Source organism: Phyllostomus discolor, chromosome 2 (assembly GCF_004126475.2).
Source record: "Phyllostomus discolor isolate MPI-MPIP mPhyDis1 chromosome 2, mPhyDis1.pri.v3, whole genome shotgun sequence".
NCBI classification, from domain to species: domain Eukaryota; kingdom Metazoa; phylum Chordata; class Mammalia; order Chiroptera; family Phyllostomidae; genus Phyllostomus; species Phyllostomus discolor.
In genome coordinates this window covers 161,803,156-161,822,805 of record NC_040904.2, presented here as the reverse complement: position 1 = coordinate 161,822,805, position 19,650 = coordinate 161,803,156, and the positions used below count along the sequence as shown (strand labels likewise).

The following is a 19,650-nucleotide window of genomic DNA, read 5'->3' as shown; positions in this document are numbered from 1 at the left end:
TTAAAAAATGGGCAAAGGACTTGAACAGACACTTCTCCAAGGAGGACATACAGAAAATCCAAAGACACATGAAGCAATGCTCAATATCGCTAGCCATCAGAAAGATGCAGATTAAAACCACAATGAGATACCACTTCACACCAGTCAGAATGGCCATCATAAACAAAGCAACCAACAACAAGTGTTGGAGAGGCTGTGGAGAAAGGGGGTCCCTAGTGCACTGTTGGTGGGACTGCAGACTGGTACAACCACTATGGAAAGCAGTTTGGAACTTCCTCAGAAAACTAAAAATGGATCTACCTTTTGATCCAGCAATTCCATTGCTGGGACTCTATCCTAAGAACACTAAAACACCAATACAAAAGAATCTTTGCACCCCGATGTTCATAGCAGCACCATTTACAATAGGTAGGTGCTGGAAGCAACCTAGATGCCCATCAGTAAATGAATGGATCAAAAAACTATGGTACATTTACACAATGGAATTCTATGCAGCAGAAAGAAAGAAGGAGCTCATACCCTTTGCAACAGCATGGATAGAGCTGGACAGCATTATGCTAAGCGAAATAAGCCAGGCAGTGAAAGACAAATACCACATGATTTCACCTTTAACAGGAATCTAAACAACAAAACAAAACAAAAAAAAAACTAGCAAAATATAACCAAAGACACTGAAATAGGGGATAGTCTGACAGTGGCCAGAGGGGAGAGAAGAGGGAATTTCAGGGGGGAATGGGTAGGGATTACAGGAACAAATTTGGAGGACACATGGGCAAAAATAGGGGTGGGGTGTAATGGGGGAAGGGTTGGGTGGATGGGCTGGAATGGGAGTAGGGGGGGAAAACTGTACTTGAACAATGATTAAAATTAAAAAAAAAAAGAAAAGAAACAAGAAGTCAAAAGAATCAAGACAGACTCAGGAACCTCCAGTACAACATCCAAATCACAGGAGTACCAGAAAGAGAAGAGGAAGATCAAGAAATTGAACACTTATTTGACAACGTAATGGAAGAGAACTTCCCTAATCTGGCAAAGGAAATAGACCTCAGGAAGTCCAGGAAGCTCAGTGAGTCCCAAAGAAGTTGTACCCAAGGAAGCACACACCAAGGCACATCATAATTACATTACCCAAGATTAAAGATAAGCAGGGAATCCTAAAAGCAGCAAGAGAAAAGGAGACAAGTACCTACAAAGGAATTACCATAAGACTATCAGCTGATTTCTCAGAAGAAACCTTGCAGGCCATAAAGGAGTTGGAAAGAAGTATTCAAAGTCATGAAAGGCGAGGACCTACATTCAAGATTACTCTATCCATCAAAGCTATCATTTAAAATGGAGGGGCAGATAAAGTGCTTTCTAGATAAGGTCAGATTAAAGGAGTTCATCATCACCAAGCCCTTATTATGTGAAATGTTAAAGGGATTTATCTAAGAAAAAGAAGAGGATCAAAAATACAAACCATAAAATGACAATATACTCAAAACTATCAACAACCAAAAGTAAAAACACAAGTGAACTAAGCAAACAACTAGAACAGGAACAGACTCACAGAAGCAGAGATGACATGGAGGGTTATCAGCCAAGGGGGGGAGACAATGTGGGTTAAATTATTTTTTTTAATACCTAAGAATAATTTAACACAATGTTTATTAAAATGTCAATGCACCTGAAAAAAAAAAAAAGAACGTTTGTACAGGATGGATAACACATGTTAAAAGAGATGATTGGGATTCCTGCAGGAAGAGCAATACATGGAGCTCAATGATCTTTTCAGGAGAGGACTTTGTAACTAATTTTTACAAAAGTCATGGATTTCATAAAGGCAGGAGGGAATAATTTGATGTTTGTGCTTTCTGGGATGCTATGTTCCTTTTCATTCTTTCTCTCTGACTGCAGGCAGACTGCATAAAACACTAAAGGTAATAATGAAAAATCACACAACAATTACAACATTTATTTTGTTGGGACTTACAGAGGATCCAAAGCTCCAAGTTCTGGTTTTTGTCTTATTATTTCTGACATACATTCTGAGCATAACTGCAAACATGACCATTATCATTCTTACACTCATGGATTCTCATCTTAAAACACCTATGTATTTTTTTCTTTGAAATTACTCCTTCTTAGAAATCTCATTCACAACAGTCTGTATTCCCAGATTCCTGTACAGTTTATCAACTGGAGACAATACCATTACTTATAATGCTTGTGCCAGTCAAATATTCTTTTTTGGACTCTTTGGAGCCACTGACGTTTTTCTCCTCACTGCCATGTCCTACGACCGCTACGTGGCCAACTGCAAACCCCTGCACTACATGACCATCATGAACAACAGAGTCTGTACTATCCTCGTCCTTTGCTGCTGGATCTCTGGATTGATGATCATCATCACACCACTTGGCATGGGCCTCCAGCTGGAATTCTGTGACTCCAATGCCATTGACCATTTTGGCTGTAAGGAAGCTCCCCTTTTTAAGATCTCATGCTCAGATACATGATTTATAGAGCAGGCTGTTATAATTTGTGCAGTGTTGACATTCATTATCACACTAATAGGTGTGATTTTGTCTTATATATATCATCAGAACAATTCTAAGATTTCCCTCCACTCAGCAAAGAAAAAAAGCTTTTTTCCACTTGTTCTTCTCACATGATTGTTGTTTCAATGACTTATGGCAGCTGTATTTTCATCTATATAAAACCTTCAGCCAAAGACGAGGTGGGTGTTAATAAAGGGGTATCTTTGCTCGCTACATCTGTTGCCCCTTGTTGAACCCCTTCATTTATACCTTGAGGAACAAGCAAGTGAAACAAGCTTTCAAAGACACTGTCAAAAGAATTACATTTCTTGCCCACAAGTAAGTTTGCAGTAAATTTAATTAATTCTTGAGAATAAAAGAATAACTTAAAATTTTTCCTAAAACTCCTGAACATTTTTTTATTCTTGTTAATCAATAACCCAGTCAAGTTAACCTTCTCATAGCCCTTTGAATCTTATTCTGGGTACCCCCTATGCACAAATTGCAACCCTTCACTCTGTTCAACTTAACTTTAACAAGAACAAGTTCTCTCATAATAGAACACCAGAAAATCTTTCTAGACAACAAAAATCTTCCCTCACCTATCATTCAATCATTGTATGTAACCTAAAAAGAAACTAAATAAAGTGATAGGAAAAGTATTTGTGACATTCAGGAAATTATTAGGACTATATTATGTATGGGCTCCATTTTAAAACTTTATAAATACTTAAAAAAAACACTTAAAATTTAATAAAAATCTTCTCCCTTTTATCAAATGATAATAAGACAATTTTATTGGGTTGGCCAAAAAGTTTGTTTGTTTGTTTGTTTTCCATCAGATGGCTCTAATAGTGCTTAACTGTCTTTAACTTTATTTGAAACAACTTTGTTAAATTGTATTGTGGCAACCGTCTTATCAGTGTGCACTTGAAAAAGCTTATCAAAATTGGTGAATTTTTGTGTCCCCATTTTAATATGGAAGATGGAAGAAAATAAGTGACATTTTCAGCATATTATGCTTTGTTATTTCAAGAAAGGTAAAAATGCAACTGAAATACAGAAAGATTTTTGCAGTGTATGCAGAAGGTGCTGTGACTGATCAAAGGTGTCAAAAGTGGTTTTTGAACTTTCATGCTGCTGGAATTTCTTGCTGAACAATGCTCCACAGTTTGGTAGACCTGTTGAAGTTGATAGCATACAAATCAAGACATTAATTGAGAACAATCAATATTATACCACTCAGCCAACATACTCAAAATATCAAAATCAATAAAATTATTGGTGAAAATGAAAAATGTGTCTTAATTTTATGAAAACACTAAGTGGACTTTTTGGCCACATAATATAAGAAAAACCAAAATACCTAACCAGTATATAATAATTTGAGCTCTGTTATAACCAATAGGAAAAACAAAATGTTATAAACAAAGTTTCTATAAAGTTTTGGAAACAAATATGTATAATTGAAAAATGTATAAATCCATCTAAAATGCTGAGTAAATTATTGATGAATATCTAACCTGGAAATATGAGTTGTTCAATACTGAAACAAGGCAATATTTTGAAAAAAAATTTGGTAACAGTCAAAAATTTAGATTATACCTGCTTGATGCTATCACAAAAAAGAAATAAAAAGTACAAGTACAACAGTGTTTTGACCCACTCATTTACTGATGGGTACTTAGGCTGCTTCTAGCACTTGGTTATGGTAAATAATGCTGCTATGAACATTGGGGTCCACAGGTTCTTTTGAATTGGTGATTCAGAATTCTTAGGGTATAGTCCCAGCAGTGGGATCCTTAGATTGAAAGGCAGTTCCATCATTAGTTTTTTGAGGTGGTACATTTACACAACGGAATACTATACAGTGGAAAGAAAGAAAGTACTCCTACCTTTCGTCACAGCATGGATCGAACTGGAGAGCATTATACTAAGTGAAATAGCCCAGGGGGTGAAAGATAAGTACCATATGATCTCACCTATAAGTGGAACCTAATTAATAAAACAAACAAATGAGCAAAACAGAACCAGAGACTTGTAAATAAAGAACTGACAGGGACCAGAGGGGAGCAGGGAGGGGACTTATGGGGGAAAGAAGAGGAAGGGGCAAGCAAAGAAACACTAATAGAGGACTCATAGGAAAGGACAATGGGGTTGCCATTGACTGTGGGAGTGGGGGAGGCAAGGTAGTGGAGAACAATGGGGAAAAGGGTGGAACAACCGTAACTGAACAACAATAAATAAAATTTTTTAAAATACAGAAAGTAATAACAATATTACTTTTTAATGTGTTTTAAAGGTAATAATGATATAATATTTTATTGTATTAAATGTTTTAACAAACATTAGGTCTTAATATGCCACATAATGTAGTGAATACAAAATAAACAATCATCTACTGAAGTTCCTTTTCCTCACATTATCTTACCTACAGCAACTTAAGTAGTTTTATACTTTGTCAGCATGATTTTAAAATTTTTCAGGATCACGCAGTTTTTAAGTGATTGAACTACGGTCTAAATGCTTCTATTTTATTCTGTATATTGCACTACTAATTTCCTACAATTCTCTTCTTCCAAAGAAAATGAGATACCTTGACTTGGTGAAGAAGCAACTAAATGAGTTGTAAAATACTCTATATAGATAATAAAATTACATATATACACTGTGTGTCAGTTGAATCTCAATAAGAAATCAGAATAACTATCAGTTATAGAATAAGAGATTAAACATAGGAATTAAAATGCACATAGTTTTGAGAGGACTTGAGGACAATGTCTGGCAGGAGGACTTAGAGGATCTAAAGGATCACCAAGCAGGCTCATTGGAGGAGGCAAGGATATAAAAGGCAGCCAGTAGTGAAGTTGAGGGGCATATGCAGGTCCATAGCCAAACATCAGGAAATGAATTTAGGACGACTGCTACTCAGTGTTCTGAATTAGCCATTTAAAGAAAGAGTTAGATTTAAAAAGATTAAAGAGAAAACTAGCTGGAAACTGGAGATATGTCTGTTAATCTATTTCGTGCTAACTAACCACCATGAGTGTCCAAAAGCAATAACCACAGCTTATCTTTCATCTTCCAAATTGTGTCCAACTAATTTTTTTAAAAAACTCTAAACTGGTATGACAATAGAATGACCCAACACAATATACTCCTTGTTACCTTTGTATCCAAAGATACTAGACCTAATAATAATGTCCAAATAAAAGAAATATAAAATCATGCTTTTACCTAGCATATCCCTAACCTTCTCCTCCGATGAGTGAACACAAGCCCCACTTTATCTTTCTTTGGGATTTGGGGTGGTATGTGTTCCTGTACTAGCTAAGACACACTCCCTTTTGATAGTCTGTAACTTAGCTAGTGAGATAGGAAGTTAACTATTATTCATTATTAACATTTCATATTTTAGATTATAGGCAAATGGAAAAGTGAGAAAAAATGAACAGGAAATGTGTGCTCTGTGGGATGTTGAAGCTGGGAGAGGCTACGCCTGTCAAAGGGCAGGATGAAGTTCTCTGACTCCAGCATTTTATATTATTGTCTTATCCCATTTACTAAGACATATTTATTTACAAGCAAAAGAATAATTAATGCTCAATAAAAAAATGTGTGTGTCAAGGAGGAAAAATATTATTCCCTAGATTTCTGAAACTACTCATGAAGCTATAGCTCATATTTAACATTCTTCTGTTTCCATCTCTTTTTGTTTCATCTTTGTTTTTGGAGTAAAAATATATTTATTTTTACTCTACTGCCTTTATCTTATTTTAATTTATTAAAAAGTCACGTGAATATGTTTTAATTCTTCATTTTTGTTTTATTTATTAGGTTGGCACTGCTTAATAAAATTATGTATGCTTCAGATTTACAATTCTGTAACATCATCAGTATCTTGTATTGTGTGTTCACTAACCAAAGTTAAGTTTCCTTCCATCACCACTTATGACCCCTTTATCTTCTTTTACCTCTCTCCACCCTGCTTTCCATTAGGTAATCCACCATACTGTTTGTTGTCTGTGTCTATGAGGAGTCTTTTGTTTAACCCCCTTGCCTTTTCCACACAGCCCCACAATGCTCCTCCCCTCTAAGAGCTGTCAGTCTATTTTCTGTATCTATGAGTCTGTTTCTATTTTATTTATTTTTTTACTAGATTCCACATATAAGTGAAATCATACGATATATGCCTTTGTGTGACTAGCTTATTTCCCTAGGAATAATACTCTCCAGATCCAAACATGATGTCACAATAAGTAAATTTCCTTCTTTATTTCCAGCTCAGTAGCATTCCATTGTGTCTTTTACCTCCTTGGTTAAATTTGTTCCTAGGTACTTTATTTTTCATGTTGCTATAGTAAATTGGATTTTCTCCCTTAGTTTTTCCTTCTGGTATATCATGGTTAGTGTACAAAAACACCATTGATTTCTGAATATTGACTTTGTATCCTGCTGTTTTGCCAAATTCACTTATTAGGTCCAGTAGGTTTCTGGTGGAGACCATAGGGTTTCCTGTGTACACTATAATGTCATCTGTGAATAATGACAATTTTACTTCCTCCTTTCCAGTTTGGTTGCCTTTTATTTCTTTTTCTTGCCTGATCACTGTGGCTAGGCCTTCCAATACTGTGGCAAAAGTGGATACCTTTGTTTTGTTTCTGATCTTAAGGGAAAAGTTTTTCAATTTTGCCTATTGAATATGATCTTGGCAGTAGGTTTCTTGTATATGGCCTTTACTATGTTGAGGTATGCTCCCTCTATGCTCACTTTGTTCAGTGTTTTCATCAAAAAAAATGGGTGCTGGATTTTATCAAATGCTTTTTCTGCATCTAATGATATGATCATGTGGTTGTTGCCCTTCATTTTGTTTATGTGGTGCATTACGTTTATTCATTTGCAAATGCTGTACCATCCTTGCATCCCTGGGATGAATCCCACTTGGTCATGGTGTATGATCTTTTTAATGCAGTTCTGGACCTGGATTGCCAATATTTTGTTGAGCATTTTAGCATCTGTGTTCATCAGAGAAATTGGCTTGTAATTACCCTTCTTTGTAATGTCTTTACCTGGTTTTGGAATTAGAATATTAATTGCCCCATTAAAAGAAGTTTGGGAGTCTTCCCTTTTCTTGAGTTATTTGGAATAATTTGAGAAGGAAAGGAATTAGTTCTTCTTAGAATTTTGGTAAAATTCACCTGTGAAGCCAACTGGTCCAGGACTTTTGTGTGTTGGGAGTTTTTTGTTTACTGCTTCAAATGAGCTAGTTGTTGTTGGTCTGTTCAGGTTTTCTGCTGTTTCTTCATTCAGTTTTGGAAGAGTGTATGTTTCTTGAAATGTATCCATTTGCACAGGTTGTCCAGTTTCTTGGCATATAGTTGTTCATAGTAGTTTCTTACAATCCTGTGCATTTCTCTGGTATTAGTTGTTACTTTTTCTCTTCCATTTTTTATTTTATTTATTTGGTTCTCTCTCTTTTTACCTTGATGAGTCTATTTAAGGTTTGTCAATTTTGTTTATCTTTTCAAAGGACCAGCTCTAGAATTATCAATCCTTTGAATTGTTTTCTAGTCTCTATGTTATTTAATTCTACTCTGATCTTGATTATTTCCTTCCTTCTACTCACTTTGGGCTTTGTTTGTTGCTGTTCCTCTACTTCTTTTAGTCTAAGATTAGGTTGTATATTTGAGACTTTTCTACCTTCTTTAGTTAGGCCTATATTGCTATGAAATTCCCTCTCTGGACTCCCTTTGCTGTGTCCCACAGGTTTGGGTTGTGTGTTCATTTTCATTTGTTTCCAGGTATCTTTTTATCCTTAATCTCATTATTAACCCATTCTTTATTTAATAACATGTATTCTGTCTCCATGTTTTTAAGTTTTTTTTCCTGCAGTTGGTTTCTAGTTTCAACCCATTATGATTTAAGAAGATGCTTGATATGATTTCAATTTTCTTGAATTTGTTGAGGCTTATTTTGTGTCCTAAAGTCATTTGTCCATGAAAATGAACCATGTGCATTTGAAAAGAATCTATATTTTCCTTCATTGGGGTGAGATGCTCTGTAAATATCAATTAAGTCCATTTGATTTAGAGCATTATTCAATGTCTCAATATCCTTGTTGATTTTTTGCTTGGATGATATATCCTTTGTTGACAGCGGGTGTTAAAATCCACTACAATGACTCCATTGCTACAAATCTCCTTCTTAAAGTCCCCCAATATTTTCTTTATATATTTAGATGCTCTGATATTGGGTGTATATGTGTTTGCAAAGGTTATATCCTCTCACTGGACTACTCCTTTAAATATGTGCAGTGACCTTCTTTGTCTCTTGTTATAGCCTTTGTTTTGAAAAATATTTTGTCTGATATATGTATTACTACACCAGCTTTTTTTTTCATGTCCATTTGCTTGGAATATTTTTTCCATCTCATCACTTTCAGCCTATGTATTTCTTTTGTTGTGAGGTAAGTCTCTTTTACATAGCATATATGCAGGCCATGCTTTCTTATTCATTCAGCTATCCTATGTCTTTTGATTAGGACATGTAATCCATTTACATTTAAGGTTATTATTGATAGGTTTTTACTCATTGCCATTTTTCCCTTTGTTCCTGTGCTTATCTATCTGTCTATCTATCTATCTATCTATCTTCTTAAAGCTGTCCCTTTAGCAGTTCCTCCAATGTTGGCTTGGTGGAGATATATTCTTTTACCTTTTTTTTTGGGGGGGGGGGGGATGGGATGTTCTTTATTTTTCCTCCCATTTTAAATGAAAGCCTTGCTGGGAAGAGTAGTTGTGGTTACAGATTGTTACTTTTCCTCACTTGGAATATTTCATGCCAGTGCCTTCTGGCTTTGTGGTCTGTTTAGAGATCAGTTGACAGTGTTATCAGAACTCCTTTGTATGTCACTAGCTTCTTCTCCCTTGCTGCCTTTTAGATTCTGTCTTTAAAAGTTGCCATTTTATTTATGACATGTCTTAGAGTGGGCCTCTTTGGTTTCATAGTGTTTAGAGCCTTCTGTGATTTCTAAACCTGTGTGACTTTTTCCTTCACCAAGTTAGGCAAGTTTTTTTGTCTTTTTTTCCAAACAGGTTTTCTATTTCTTGCTCCTTTTCTTCTCCTTCTGATGTCCCAAGGAAGCAAATATTGTTACGTTTCATGTTGTCCTGCATCCCCTTTAAACTACCTTCATTATTTTCGAGTTTTTTGTTTTGTTGCTCTGACTGGATTTTTTTACCACCTTGTCTTCCAATTTGCTGATTGAATCCTCTGTTTAATCTAGCCTGCTTTTAATTTCTTCTAGTATATTCTTCATTTCAGATATTGTAGTCTTCATTTCCTCCTGGCTCATATCATAGGTTCTATGTTCTTTTTCATGCTGATGTAGTTCCCACTAAGTTTCTTGTAGTTCTCACTGAGTTACTTTAGCATTCTTATAATCATTACTTTGAACTCTATTCTAATAAATTGCTTGCCTCAATTTCATTCAGCACGCTCTCTGAGGATTCCATTTTTACTCCATTTTGCCCTATTCCCTCCTTTCTTTTCAATTGGGGCTGGTTTTTTGTCTCACCATGTTAAGTGACTCAGTTTGTTTGTTTCCTTGTATTAGATTGATCTCTTTTACTCCCTATCTTCATAGGGTGGCCTTCTGTTGCAGGAGGCCTGTGGGACTTGCAATCTCCTTTAACTCCTGAGCCTGATGGTCTAGGAATGCCCTTTATGCAGGTTATGTGGACTACCTTGTTGTAATTTTATTTTGGTTATTGTTGGCTCATTCACTGGTGGGTTCTCCCCTCCAGTTGGCTGACTGAGAATCACTAGCTCCCACCACATTTTGTATGCTAGTATATGGTAGCTGCTGAAAGAAACAACCCAGCAAACAAAATCCATGCCAATAATAACCCCCAACCACTATTGCAATATCAACAATAAATGAGCTAAAATTATTAAAGGTGAAAAGAGAATAAGAATATTATACAAAAGGAAAAATAATATGAGGTGACTAACAGAAAGAAAATTTATTTTGAGAGGAGAGAGGAAGGAGAAATAATAAGAGAAGAAAATAGAATCAATGCAAAGAAAATGAGAAAATAAAATTTACTACTTAAATAAAATAAGGAGGGAATAGGGCAAAATGGAGTAAAAAAAAAAGAAAGAAAGAAAGAAAGACCACAGTATGAGGTTTGGAAAGAAAGAAAAGAATTAGTGAAAAAATAAGAACCAAATTGAAGAAAAAGAACCACTGCAGCAATATCCATGACAAATGAGCAAGGATTAATAGAAATGTAAAGAGAATAAGAATATTATAAAAAAGAGAAAAAATAATATTGTGAGATAGTTAAAGAAAATAAAAATGATTTTGAGAGGATAGATAGAGGAGAAATAATAAGCATAAGGGTTAGAAACCAGGCTAAGAAGGGGAAAAAAGAACAATTTAAAACAAAAATAAGATAGGGCAAGAGGAAGGCAAAATGGAGTAGGACAGGGGAACAGTAAAATATGAAATTTAAAATAAAAAATACTTTGAGCACGGGCTGCAAACCAAAGTGTCGCAGGTTCGATTCCCAGTCAGGGTACATGCCTAGGTTGCAGGCCATGACCCCCAGCAAGTGCACATTGATGTTTCTCTCTCTCTCTTTTTCCCTTCCTTCCCTCTCTAAAAATAAATAAATAAAATCTTTTAAAATAAAAAATACTAACAACAAGGAATAAAATTAAAGCAAAGCAACAATAACCCCAATATCAATGACACCAAGTAAATATTAATAAAGGTGGGATGAGAATAAACATTATAAGAAATGGAAAAATAATGTGAGATGACTAATAGAAAAAAGGATGGTTTTGAGAGGATAGAGGGAAGAAAACTAGTAAGAGTGAAGAATAGAATCAAGGTGTAGAAAGGGAAAAAATAAAATTTAAAACAAAAATAAGAGAAGGATGAAGGCAAAATGGAGTAAAAGAAGGATGAAGGGAGTAAAATATGAGATGTGAAATAAAACTAAAAAAAATAATCATAATAAATATATAAATAAAATAAAAAGAAATAGTGAAGTAATAGGAACAAAATTGAAGATGAAGAAACAATGTTAAAAACTATGCAGGAGAAAATATAACACAAATAGAGAAGGAGGTGGAATTCGTCTCAGCAGTCTAGCATTTGTTTGCCTGCTGTCTCCTTCAGGATCCATCCCTGGTAATGTCAGTTGGGGTCCCAGTCTAGCTTCAGGCAGCCTATTCATGGCTACAAGTGATCCAGTCTGTGGCTGCTGTCTCCTTCAGGCTTAGCTGGTCCTCATTATTCTCCCCTACTGGCTTTTTATCAACATAAGGCCCAGTGGTGGTTCATCTAATGTCCAACAGCACTACATGTACCACCTCCATTTGCCTCTAGAGGGGGCTTCTGGTGCCATCAGGAGGGTGTCATTCCTCATTCTCTCCAAGGAGGCGCTGTTCAGTCTTCAGGGAAGAGGGTGGGTTTGTTCCACCACCCCTGAACAACATATCTTGGTCTATCCCATATTATTTCCAATAATATGTAGTTTCTGATGAATTAGCTGTCTGTTTCATGTGAGGGGTCTATGTATGTAAAAGGGTCAGCCCTTTCCTGCTTGTCCCTGAAGGGGAGATCTCTGTGAGAGCTGATGCTGAGGAGGGCCCTGAATACCTCTTGGTGTGCCAATTTCTAATCTCTGCTCAGCTGTTTCCAGTGAAATAGACCCTAAGGAGGAGCCACCATAGCATCTGATAAAAGTTCACAAACATTCACAGAAGTCTCCTTTGGACATTCTCTTTCTTTCACCTGTGGATATGTAACTGGTAGGGAGTTCTTGAACCTGGCCTTATTGTTCTGTGGAGTCTGCAATCCTGCAGAGGGAGTTGGGCACACTTTCCTCTTCCCAGAGCTTTATACTCTCGAGAGTGAGTGGCCCTGCCTGGTTGCAAAGAATCTCAGGCACTCAGCTCTTGCCCGTCCAATTCCTAGCACAGTGCTCTCAGGACCAAACCCTCCCTTCTGTGTGCAGTGCCCAGCTCGCCAGATGTGTTGGGTGTGGCCCGCAATCCCTTCACCATGCAGCCTTCTACTCTCCTGGCCAGCTGTACTCAGTGGGCATGAACCACGCTTTCAATCAGGCCTCTTTGCTGGCTGAGGCAGCTGGGTGCTCTCATGGGTCCCTGCCCAGCCACACCTCTGCTCCTCTCTTTAAAAAAGTCCCTATGTGGCACCCACACAGAAGAGCCAGGCCACTGCCCAGCTCTTCACGCGCCCCACCTCCCCAAAAGGCAAAAAGTCTCTCTCTGTCAGGGCAGGCCACAGCCTGCTGGTGCCTCCAACAGTTCTAGGAGATACAGTTTCTCTCTTGAACTCCCCCAGTTGGCACTGTGGCAATGGACTTGCTGATCACTGTGTGTGTGCAGCCTGAGTCTCCCAGACTCTGTGTATCTTCCCAAGTTTCTTCCGATTAGGGTTAGCGGTTCCCTGTGTGGGACCAGGGCCCTTTGCTCTGGGAGGGCGGGAGCTACTAAGCTGCCTTTTCTCTCCTCTGTTCTCTCCTTCGCTGCAGGTGCCTTGCACAGGGTGTTTCCCTTTCACCTCATAAAAAAAATCTCTTACCAGACAGTGCAAAGCATCCTCTGCCCTCCTTGGCTTCAAAAATTCATATCAGCTAAAATTTCATTGATTGTTCAAGTCACTTGTTAGAAGATCAGCTGAAAGTCCGTGCTGGGGGCATCAGCAAGTAAGCTCAGCTTCCCCTACTCAGCTGCCATTTTCCACCCCTCTATGAGTTACATAAGATCTTTAAATATTTTGAATATTAACCTGTTATCAGACATACCATTGACAAATATGTTTTCTCATTCAGTGGTTTGTCTTTTCATTTTGTTGATGGTTTTCTGTGCTGTGCAAAAACTTTTTACTTTTTTGTAGTCCCATGTGTTGTTTTTTTTCTTTTGTTTCTCTTCCCCAAGAAATAGCAGAAAAGTATTGCTACAAGAGATGTCCGAGATTTTACTACCTATGTTTTCTTCTAGGATTTTTATGGTTTTGAATGCTACATTTAAGTCTTTAATCCACTTTCGGTTTATTAGTATGTATGGTGTAAGAAGTTTGTCTAGTTTAATTTTTTCCTAGTATCTGTACAATTTTCCCAACACAATTTATTGAATAGACTATACTTATCCCATTGTATGTTCTTGCCTCTTTTGTCAAATATTAATTGACCATAAAGGCATGGGTTTATTTTTGGACTCTCTAATCTGTTTCATTGATCTATGTGTCTGTTTTTATGCCAGTACCAGGCTGTTTGACTACAGTGGCCTTGTAGTTATAATTTTATATCAAGTATTGTGATCCCTCCAAATTGATTCTTCTTTCTCAAGATTGCTGAGGCTATCCAGGGTTTTTATGGTTCCACATAAATTTTTGGAGAATTGTTCTAGTTCCATGGAATATACCATTGGTGTCTTGATAGGAATTGTATGGAATCTCTAGACTGCACTGAGTAGTATAGACATTTTAATGATGTTAATTCTTCCTATCCATGAACATATTATATGCTTTCACTTATTTATATCTTCCTCAATTTCTTTCCTTGGTGTCTTTTTTTTTTATTTTAATCATTGTTCAAGTACAGTTTTCTCCCCCCTACTCCCATTCCAGCCCACCCACCCAACCCTCCCCCCTTCCCCCCCATTACGCCCCACCCCTAGTTTTTGTCCATGTGTCCTCCAAATTTATTCCTGTAAACCCTACCCATTCCCCCCTGAAATTCCCTCTTCTGTCCCCTCTGGTCACTGTCAGACTATCCCCTATTTCAGTGTCTTTGGTTATATTTTGCTAGTTTTTTTTGTTTTGTTGTTTAGATTCCTGTTAAAGGTGATATCATGTGGTATTTGTCTTTCACTGCCTGGCTTGTTTCACTTAGCATAATGCTTTCCAGCTCCATCCATACTGTTGCAAAGGGTATGAGCTCCTTCTTTCTTTCTGCTGCATAGAATTCCATTGTGTAAATGTACCATAGTTTTTTGACCCATTCATTTACTGATGGGCATCTAGGTTGCTTCCAGCACCTAGCTATTGTAAATTGTGCTGCTATGAACATTGGGATGCATAGGTTCTTTTGGATTGGTGTGTCAGGGTTCTTAGGATAGAGTCCCAGTAGTGGAATTGCCAGGTCAAAAGGCAGATCCATTTTTAGTTTTCTGAGGAAGTTCCAAACTGCTTTCCATAGTGGTTGTACCAGTCTGCAGTCCCACCAACAGTGCACTAGGGACCCCTTTCTCCACAGCCTCTCCAACACTTGTTGTTTGTTGCTTTATTTATGATGGCCATTCTGACTGGTGTGAAGTGGTATCTCATTGTGGTTTTAATCTGTATCTCTCTGATGGCTAGCGATATTGAGCATCGTTTCATGTGTCTTTGGATTTTCTGTATGTCCTCAGTGTCTTATAATTTTTCAAGTACAGGTCTTTTACATCCTTGGTTAAATGTATACAAAGGCATTTTAATGTTTTTGTGTCATTTTGTAAATAGAATTCAATTTTATTTTCCCTTTCTGACAGTTCTTTATTGGTGTATAAATATGCAACAGATTTCTGGATATTATTTTGTATCTTGCCACTTAACTAAATTCATTTATCAATCCTAGATACAATTATTGGTTTGCACTTTCAATGTGCCTAATAAAATTGTTGCATCTCATTGTCTCCAAGGGACACCATTCCCACTGCTAGCTCTAGGTATTTTGCCAAAACTTAGTGCATATTAGATTCATTAGTCATGTTTGAACTTTGGTCACAAAGGACCATTTGCTTATCCACACAGAGGGCCCCTGTACACTCATAAGAGTCTGGGATAATAAAAGTCATCTTGATCTTATTTTACTGTGTGAAAATCTTATCCGAGAGAAATCAGAAACCATCCCTTTCAAAATCTTGTTTAAAATCACCTTATGTTTCTCAGGCAGTTGAAATAAATGACTTTTTACTTCAGTGTTGAAATACAAAACATTGTTTCCTAGGTTTAAAGTAGAATAGAATCTTTAATGAGAGTCTTTTGGCATTTTCTACTGACAAATAAATTATCTGGGAATGTTTATGTCTTTGTAAGGTGGGCATTTGTACACATCACTTGACCCCACCTATACTTTCAGTTTCACCTTTGGCACTATTAGGATTACACAGTCAACTAAAGTCATGACTTCCTTCTGTAAGAGTAAGTATGCTCTTGTTTCATAATTTTAATTTCTTTCTTCATGCAATGTTCTGGTTCCTTAGTCTCTGGAAAATATAAGACTAATCTATTTCAAAATCAGAGATGACAATACTGGCAATCTCTGAAAAAGAAAATAGTTGTTTCTAGTGTTATTTTGTATTATAAAAATGAAATCTGAAAGGATTGGACTCATTTGAAATATTTATTATAAATAAATATTTGCTATCTATTGAATTACAACTCTGTAATTCAAATTATTTAAGTCTGATCTAGATGTTCAAGAATAAGCTGAATATTTAAGCCAGAATACTGACAGAGGTGTCCAAACTGCAGCCCACAGGCCTCATGCAACCCAACACAAAATTGTAAATTTATATAAAACCTTCTTTTTGCTCATCAGTCTTCATTAGCGTTTGTGCATTTAATGTGTGGCCCAGGACAACTCCTCTTCCAGTGTGGCTCAGAGACACCAAAAGGTTGGTACCCCTGCCAGCATGTAATTTCCTTGCAGATATAAATTTGGGAATCATCAACCTATATAAAGTTGCCTTATTTATTAGGAACTCTGAGAGAGAGAGGGAGAGAGCAGAGTGAAAAAGTATATTGCCTAGAAAAGAGATTTCAAGTACCCCAATAACCCTAGAAATTAAAAAAGGAAAAGGAGCTATGAATGAGGATAGAGGAAAAATAGACAAACTAAGAGGAAGAAATTCAGGAAAATGTGAGATGATAGAAATTATGCTGTAAAGACTTTTTCATAAATTCACAGCTTATAACCTCACATATATAAGTAGATTTAAGTTAAATGGACTCTGAATTTTGTTTAATAATTGAAACAAGAGGGAGGCTAGTGTTGACCTTGGCTAGATTAGTTTAAATGTTGCAAAAAACACATGAGTTGATGTATAAATTCTTAATATGACAGAGAAGACATTTATTAAGTAGGTAAAATTTAAGTAAAAATGTGGAAGTATATTTGAGAAATTGCTAAACCTTGTTAAACTTGATATTGCTAAATGTCATTTATAATAAGGTGATCGAGTAGATTTCAAACAGAAATAAAGCTGTCCGGAAACAGTTAAAAATCAGGATATTGCTCTTCAGCTCTATAAAATAGACTCCAAATGTCCCTTACTTGTCTGTAATAAATTTTGAATAAAACACATATAATACATACTAGGAGTAGAAATACATTATTGTCAAATGTATTTAGAAAGAAATAATTGAAATTCAGTTTAAAATTTTAATGTCAAAAATCTGATCTTAACCAGAACCCTCTGATAGGAAAAAAGCTCTCAAGTTCTAGAGAATATGAAACTATAGCAGCTAGTTAGAGGGCATTAGAGTTTTCACCATCAAAGGAATCTAAAAGGAAATTAATTAACCAGAGGTTACAATTCCGTATTTCCACTTGTAAGCTGGGAAAAAATTTTCTTTGTAGCACTAGCAGAAAAATGTATAATATAGACATTATATTCTAACAGTAGAAATAAAATATAGCCAAGGATAATATTAATGATTTAAAATGAGCACATCTGAAATAAATGTTCAGTAAAAAAAAAACTCTAAAAATTTGGACTGTAACACATTTAAATGAATATTTAAGAACATGTACCCAGTAAAAATGTTTTAAACACACCTCAGAAAAGCTGGACTGGCAGAAACTGTGTGATAAGTACTAGTTGTCAGTTTAATAAGTAACACACATGTAAACTTTAATGCAAAGATTTTCTAAATAAAGACCATTCTTAGTTGTTTAGAAACTTTTCTGCTAGAAGCATGTCTGGAGTTAGGAATTAGGGGGAGAAAAAGAATAGTAGATCCAAAAGCTACTTTTATTGAGAGAATAACAGATCCAAAAGCAACTTTTAGGACTTGTTGTTCCATAACATTTACAAGATAATATGTTGAACTGACACGAATTACAGCTAAATTGTAATGAGAAGCAGCAGTTTGAATATGTGATTTAAATATAAAAAGTCAGTTCCTGTGACACAAAGAGATGATCAGGCATTGGCTGTATTTATGTGCTTGCTTCCCCACTGATCAGTTGCTTAGGGATTACTCTCAGATTTACTTTTCTTGAAGACAAACAGGAGTCTGGAGTTCCTCATATAACGCTTCCTTATTGTTTCAAGCAGAATGGACAAGAGACAATAATCAAGGATGAAAAACCAAACCGCACTAACAACCTTCATCTTGCTGGGACTGACTGATAACACTCGACTGAAAATTTTGCTTTTTATCTTTCTGTTTCCTACATGTTGAGTGTATGTGGAAACCTGACCATCATCACCCTCACTCTGATTGAGTCCCACCTTAAAACACCTATGTATCTTTTCCTTCAAAATTTCTCCTTCTTAGAAATTTCTTTCACAACTGCCTGCATTCCCAGATTCTTATATAGCATATTATCTGGGGACAAGTCCATTACCTATAATGCTTGTGCCAGTCAGCTCTTGTTTACAGACCTCTTTGCAGTAACCGAATTTTTTCTTCTGGCCACCATGTCCTATGATCGCTACGTGGCCATCTGCAAACCCCTGCATTATGCCACCATCATGAACAGCAGAGTCTGCAAGAACCTCATCCTCTTCTGTTGGGTAGCAGCACTGGTCATCATTCTCCCACCAATTAGTCTGGGTTTGGGACTGGAATTCTGTGATTCAAACCTCATTGATCATTTTTTCTGTGATGCATCTCCCATCCTGAAGATCTCCTGCTCAGACACATGGTTGATAGAGCAGATGGTTATAGCGTGTGCTGTGTTGACCTTCATCGTCACTCTCATGTGTGTAGTTCTTTCCTACATTTATATTATCAGGACTATTCTAAGGTTTCCCTCTGCTCAGCAAAGGAAAAAAGCCTTTTCCACATGTTCCTCCCACATGATTGTGGTTTCCATTACTTATGGTAGCTGTATCTTCATTTATGTCAAACCTTCAGCCAAAGATGAGGTAGCTATTAATAAAGGGATTTCCCTCCTTATTACTTCCATTTCACCAATGTTGAATCCCTTTATTTACACACTGAGAAATAAGCAAGTGAAGCAAGCTTTCCATGATGTAGTTAAAAAAATGGCATTCCTCTCAAAGATGTAAAGGAAAAGGGAGTCAATGAATACAATTAAAAGGATGAATATGCAGTAAACCTGAAGCTCCTAATACTATTTGTCTCTGCCTGATTTATTTTCCAGTCGTATTGACATTCTCACTTTGTTTTTAAACTTGCTTACTGTAAGCTCTGGCTATTCTGTTTTTTCTCTCCATTAAAACTAAATTCTAAGATGTTTATGCTTGCTATCTGGCAGAAATTACTATTTTTGACAAACATTTTGGTTGCTGTCCCTAAAAACACAGAAGACCACATATTCCTCTTTTATTTCTGCAATGCAAGGTGTGACCATGTAGCCTATGTTATAGCTAACAGAATGAATGTGGAAATGATGTGCACCATTCGTAGACCTGCTATAAAAATATTCAATATGTGATCCATCATCTTATTTACTCACATACTAGCCAGATGTTCATGTTTCAATTACTTTGTAAGCTTCATGTTGGTAATGAATGAGCTTGATCTTCTATCTCAGCTATCACCTTCACCCAAAAGGATAGGCTGTCACAGCAAATTTGATAAAGCTTCTCCTCTGCTCCACCTCCAATCACTGGTCATCAGGTCTAACAGGTAAAATGTCACAGAACTATCCCTGTCACTTACTGAGGAGGCCACATCCAGAGTTAGCTCTAATTTGGCTACATGGATGAAATTATGACCCACTCTCAAGTATTATCAGAAATACTTTCTGTTCAATTTAATGGTATAAGCATTATGTCTTGACTATTGGCATCCTCCTCCTCAGACAGTCATAAATTAAAATCTGGCCCAGGACAATCATATGAGGAAAAATATTGT

General features: G+C 36.4%; 1 protein-coding gene and 1 pseudogene across 1 annotated transcript; both read left to right on the top strand.

The window, feature by feature from the left end:
• The first annotated feature begins 2,270 nt into the window (after positions 1-2,270).
• Positions 2,271-2,773, top strand: LOC114512996 (annotated as a pseudogene).
• Positions 2,774-17,844: 15,071 nt separating this feature from the next.
• Positions 17,845-18,839, top strand: LOC114513384 (olfactory receptor 6C2-like). Its single transcript, XM_028532685.2, is given in 2 exon segments — positions 17,845-17,992; positions 17,995-18,839. Coding segments are annotated over 2 exon segments (933 nt in total). The 5' UTR covers positions 17,845-17,904.
• Positions 18,840-19,650: the final 811 nt, after the last annotated feature.